The sequence below is a fragment of the Berghia stephanieae genome, chromosome 4 (genome assembly GCF_034508935.2).
Source record: "Berghia stephanieae isolate SIO BIC M18660-M18661 chromosome 4, UCSD_Bste_1.3, whole genome shotgun sequence".
In the NCBI taxonomy this organism is placed as follows: Eukaryota; Metazoa; Mollusca; class Gastropoda; order Nudibranchia; family Aeolidiidae; genus Berghia; species Berghia stephanieae.
Window position 1 is genome coordinate 9,712,173 of NC_088363.1, and position 6,156 is coordinate 9,718,328.

The window sequence follows — 6,156 nt, forward strand, 5'->3', positions numbered from 1 at the left end:
TGGATAAAACGCTAATGTATCGCAATTTACTTTCCGTTAATTTAACAGACTCAGTTACTCAATCCCTTCTGGATGAACATGGAAAAGGAATTGAGAATGATGAGAGAATTATCTCGACAGTACTTGGCACCGTGTGCCCTATATACTGTCCTATTGATTGCTCTAGCGTTACTAAGCATTAAACAATCATGCCCTATATACTATCCTATTGATTGCTCTAGCGTTACTAAGCATTAAACAATCATGCCCTATATACTATCCTATTGATTGCTCTAGCGTTACTAAGCATTAAACAATCATAATGTTTCTAGCCATTTAGCCGGTTCCGTCGCCTTGACTAGTTTTTCCAGTCAACGAAAAGGACTGGCAAACATTTCTTAATTCCATAGTTACCTTTAGCGAATGCCCAACAAACGAATAGGTGAGTTTCACAGTTAGTGAGTATTTATCACAGTAGTTTGACACATTAATAAAGGAATTGCATCGCAACACCTGACGACGCTATGAATTTTTTTTCACTCTTTTGAATTAAGATTGTGAGTGATTCTCAGAATTTTCCGGTTGTTTGTTTCGAGTGATATGCAACTACTTAATGTGGTATTGGGTCGTCGGTTCACGGTTATTGGTTGATATTAGGTAGGGGAAATTTTTGAGTCAAAATGCACAAAGTATAACTGATGTAATTTTCAAATGAATGTGTACGCTGACTGAATAACGCAAGACTCATATGGTAAGATAGCAACAGTACAAGAGGCATCTTGCCAGGCATAACAACGAGAAGTCACATGAATATTAGGTGGAAGAATCAATGCCATATCTTTTTCTTAATGTAAATGTTGCTGCTCGAAGCTCGAAGAAATAAATAATAATGTGAAATTGAATGTAAGATTCAATTTAATTACAAAAACATATCAAATGAACGTTTCGGGTTTCCCCTTTATCAACAAAACAGGATGAATGAAACACTAGAGACTACAGAGATTATGTGGTAGTGACGTTGTTAAGATGAATAAACAAAAACATTGATGGGCAGGAAATAACGTCCGTTTTTATCTGTTTTCGTATATTAAATTGAAGCTTACCTTCAATTTCACATTGTTATTTATTTCTCCATTCTCCATGCAGTCTTTACTGATATTGACCATCATCAACGAAGATGAGTTAACATACCGACGCCCAAACGAGTCTGTGTACTACTACCCGTCTTGGGCACACGGTGTTGGTTGGATTCTTGGTCTCACCACTGTCATTTGTATTCCCGGCGTTGCCCTCTACAGATTCGCCAAACACGGATTTTCTATGCAGGTAAAATCATATGCGAATTTTTTTTTATAATTAATCTTTCAAAGTCATGAATTCCAGGGATTCGGGAGTTTATCCCAGTTTCTACATCGTAAAACGAATATTTTAACAACCCTTTAGTAGTCTGTTATAGGATTAAACCGGCCCATCTAAAAAAAAATGCATTAAAGACCGCTCGTGACATAAGTATACCATTGGCATTGGCTTAAACAATTTGAATCGAAGGTCAAGGTATTCAGTCATTTATTAAAAAAAGATTAATTACTTCTGACCTTCACCTTTTAAAATAAGTTTCCGAGCTCTGTACAGAACTTAACTTGTATTGAGTTGGGTCATCATAACTAAACGTTATTTAAATAATCAAAACAAAGAAGGGGTGGGGCGGGGTAATGCGCAACAATGGGATTGTAAATGTGTCTTGTTATTGTTGTTGTTGTTTTTGTTGTTGTTGTTATTGTTGTTGTTGTTGTTGTTGTTGTTGAGACTGTAAATTGAACTAAAATCTAATTCGTATCTTGACTTACTTGAAAGCTGTTTGTACTTCTGATATTTTCATCTTTACTGACTTCAACGATGATTTTATATTTTATAGAAAATTGTACAACTGGAGTGTTTTTAACCAATATTGAATATTTCGCAACTTCGGAGATAGCCCTTCAAATGTCGGGACATTCCCTCGGTCCGAAAATCCAATAACGGTCAAACACTGTATATTATTAATTCCGCCCCTCTCCCTAAATAGTAACGCGTAATAATATCAAGTTTACAATAACAATTTGTGAGGTCAGATTATCAAACGTTAAATTTCACTCAAATTAATTTTTTGAAAAAGAAATAAGTATCATTTAAATATTTTTGAAAATGTCTTTTTCTCAGAGATGACGAAATCAGAATCGATTGAAGGATAGAATAAAAGATTTCTTACACTCTTGCATTTTGAGATTCGAACTATGTTCCCAACGTGCACTCGCAAGCTCGTGCAACAGTCGGGAACACGTCCGGAATAATAAAAAGCAAAGGTGTAAGAATCGTTTAATAGCAACCCACTTGCTTTTGCTGTGATATGTTTTATAGTATGAGTTTGTTATTTTACTTTTTTATTGAAATGGACTCCTATCGATGTATTTTATGGAGCCGACGTGATGTAAAGGGGGATCATGCATTGTGTAATTGTGAGTATAACTAGAGTGGGTTTCGAAACCCTTTCCATAACATTTAAAAGTCCTGCTATAGCTAAAGGCAAAGAGGGAGAGAAAAACAGGGATTATAAAAACCCAAGTCAAAGTGAGACAAAGCTGTTAGAAACTGTGGACTGTGAAAAAAAAGCAAGAACTAATATAACAATCTCATAAATACAACCAAAATGCCAAACAATGGTTTCGGTTTCAAAACCCTTCTTCAGCCAACAACAACAACAAAACCCCAATAAAAACATAAATAGATCACTTAAAAACCAAATCGACAGCCAAATATTTCTCGGCCGTCGATCTGGCTTTTATGTCATGAATTTATTTTTTTAGTGTATTTTGTTGTTGACTCGAGAAGGGATTTGAGCCCGAAACGTTCCGTGTTTGGTATTTTGTTCCTTTTCTTTCTTTATTTTTTTTTGAAACTGTTATAATAATTTTTGTTTGTGATTTTAAAAACCCCTGTTATATCGTGTCCTGTTGTACATTGGTTCCCCTGTACCAGTTTAACCCTCTCCATACCAATCATAGGAAAATCGTCACATTCGGGATGCAAGCAACAATTTTATCTTTCTGGTTTAATTTTTACATCACAAAATTTAAAGAATGATTTTAGTTATATGAAGTAATAAAAAGCAGGCACTTTGTTGAAGAGATCATTTTATTGCACAAAATTTATGGAAGGTACTTGTTGCTTTTCTGTTTGAGAAAGAAAAATCTATTTTTGTGCTGGGTGGGTGTGACGTTTCTTGAGCGTTTGGCTCTATGGATCAGAGTGTTGGAATATCACAAAGAGTATCATCCAGAAACTTGAAGTATTCCAAAACAAATGTTTACGACGAATCTTCAAGCAAATATAATCTCAAATGAGGACCTGAGAGTTTGGTGGAGTCTCTGGATTGTTTCTTTAAAAGGAGGAGATGGCAATGATTGAGGCACGTCTGTAGCAGACCTGATGAAACACGTGACAAAGAATGTTCTGCGATGGACACCCCAAGGGAAGAGGAAGCGAGGCCACCTTAAGGAAACCTGGAGACGTACCGTGGAGAGGGACCTAAAGCAGAGAGGCCCTCGAGATGGCCCCAGGAATAGCTGCTGACAGGACCAGGTGGAGATCCCTTGCATCGCCTCAAGTGCCAGCAGGCTGTGAGATGATTGAATGAGTGAGTTGGTGTGAAGTTTTGAGGTAAATTCTACAAATGTCTGGTACGGAGAATTTTATTGCGATGGCTCACATATATTATTCTATTGTTGCAGGTTTTGAGGATGATGCTTGTTCCTTACAAACTGAAGCAGCACCAGATGAGGCCACAAGATAAACTAGAGAGACGCTTATATGGCTTGGAACACGAAACTGTGTCTTGATTTTATTGATTATACAGTAACAGTTTTTATTTTACATGAACATTTATTGATTATACAGTAACAGTTTTTATTTTACATGAACATTTATTGATTATACAGTAACAGTTTTTATTTTACATGAACAAGGAGATTAGTAATGACCAGTTACCTGTCCTACTTGTCTTGGCATAAACTCTCAAACCTTGAACTTCACGAAGACCTAGGTTTGAGAGTTTGTGTCGCGATGAGGGTCATTTAAATCGATCAATATTTGAAGGACGATTTCGGTAGTCAAATTTTTAAATACAATTTTTTTCCAGAGGAAGGCAGTTAACTGGTTAATGAACATCATTAAGTTTATTTTGGAATGATATATGATTCTTGCTTTCTTGCGCTTCGGCAGTCTACGCATGTACACAATTGTAGATTTCCAGGCTGAAGTACCATTGAGATTACATGATGTTTAACCGACATCGGAAATAATATTGACCAGATAGCTGTAAGAGTAAGACGGAATCTAATGGCCCGTTTAGACGGTCAGTAAATTTATCCACGACCTGATGGATATCCAGAAACTGTAGGCGAAGTGACATCAACTCATGAAAACTGACCGTCTAAACGAAAATCTCTAACAGTTTTTAGTCAGATATCAGTTACATTCTTTATTATTATTATTATTATTATTATTATTATTATTATTATTATTATTATTATTATTATTATTATTATTATTATTATTATTATTATTATTACTATCATTAGTATTTAGTATTATTATTGTTGTTGTAATTGTCGTTGCTAATTATTGGCAATATTCATATTGTTGTTAGCATCATCATTATTATTATTGTCAGCATCTTTATTATCAATACTTTGTTGGCAATGAGCCCATTTTGTGTTTCTTTATTCTTTCAACAAATAATATGAACATACTATCAATCTATTTTTAATATCCACATGCAATAATTTAAGTTCTAAGCATATTATAAACTAAATACCACATTTATAGAAAGCTTTTCTATAGTTTATGGGCGAAGTGGCCGAGTGGTTAAGGCATCGCACTGTGATCCGGATGACCCGGGTTCGAGCCCCGTTTCATGCACTTTCGTTTTTTTCCTTAAGCAAGAGTATTAACCCCCAATTTGCTCACTTGGATAACATGGGTGATTCCTGTTGACATCAGACAATCTTGTTTGATCATTTATTATATCGTGGCGCAAAAAACATTTAAAAAAAAATCTATAGTATAGATAGTATGCGCTTGGCTGAGAAGCTCATAACATTGCCATCCGGAAGTATAACCGACCAACACACAAAACTCTGTGTAACCATGAACTTTTATAGTGTGGTTGATACAGTTTAGTGAGAATCACTCACAAACGTGGATGGCAAAATACAATAACAAATGCTTGAGTGACGTCATCTTCGTTCTATCTATAGATAGTTTGCGCTTGGCTAAGGAGTTCACAACAATGTATTAAGAAATTAATTATGAATGAATGAATGTACGACACACCCACGAATTACGTGCCTGAGCGAGCCTTTACTCACGCTATAGGTCAGGGTGACCTCAGGGTCAAGCGGTCAATCCTGCAGGTAAAGCTGCATACAATGCATTACGTTCCAAAAACATATAAATTGAGTAACGACGTTTCCTGTTTTCAGTCTACTACCACTCCTCTTCTAGATTCACAACATATTTTTCAAAGCTTGGATATAACTGCATTTTTCTCGTTTGATATTTGTGTCTGGATTTCATTATTCTGCTGTGATTAGTTCTTTAGTTATTTACATCTGAAAAACTCAATGAATAAAATCAATTACAGGAGCTATTTATTATTTTTAAAAATTAATATTAAAATTTTGACACGACCAATTTTTAAAAAAGTTATATGGGCGCATTTAACATTCTCTGGGCTTTCTAATTATTAAAACCATTTTATGGAGTTCTCTTTTAATATTTTATAATATATTTTTTTCTTGCAATGCACATACAGGTAAAATGGATCACACTTTAGAGACCCACTTGAAATCTTTAAACGAACTTTGTAGAGTATGTGGTAATACAGCAACAAGATATGAAGTGAGTAGAAAAGTGCCAGAAGACAATAGAGAATAAAAAATTTTTTCGCGGCGGTGGTGGGGTTTGAACCTGCGACCTTATTGGTACGACAACTCCGCCTGGCAGGTGAGAGCGTGGCTCTACCGTGTGAGCTATCCACGAACACAAAAATATTCGTTTCAAACCCAAAGTCATTTCTAGATCCCTCTCTCACCCACTTCTTGAGATCGCCGATTCGTTCACCACCATCGCGAAGTAATT

The 6,156-nt window shown here is 35.5% G+C and overlaps 1 protein-coding gene across 1 annotated transcript in view; it reads left to right on the forward strand.

The window, feature by feature from the left end:
• LOC144970009 (sodium- and chloride-dependent betaine transporter-like) overlaps positions 1 to 5,928 on the forward strand; it is a 44,229-nt gene extending 38,301 nt beyond the window's left edge. Inside the window, exons 13-14 of the mRNA XM_078909157.1 lie at positions 1,126 to 1,305; positions 3,747 to 5,928. Coding sequence (XP_078765283.1) covers positions 1,126 to 1,305; positions 3,747 to 3,854 — 288 coding nt within the window. The 3' untranslated portion in view covers positions 3,855 to 5,928. The remainder of the gene's footprint in view (positions 1 to 1,125; positions 1,306 to 3,746) is intronic.
• The last annotated feature ends 228 nt before the right edge of the window (positions 5,929 to 6,156 follow it).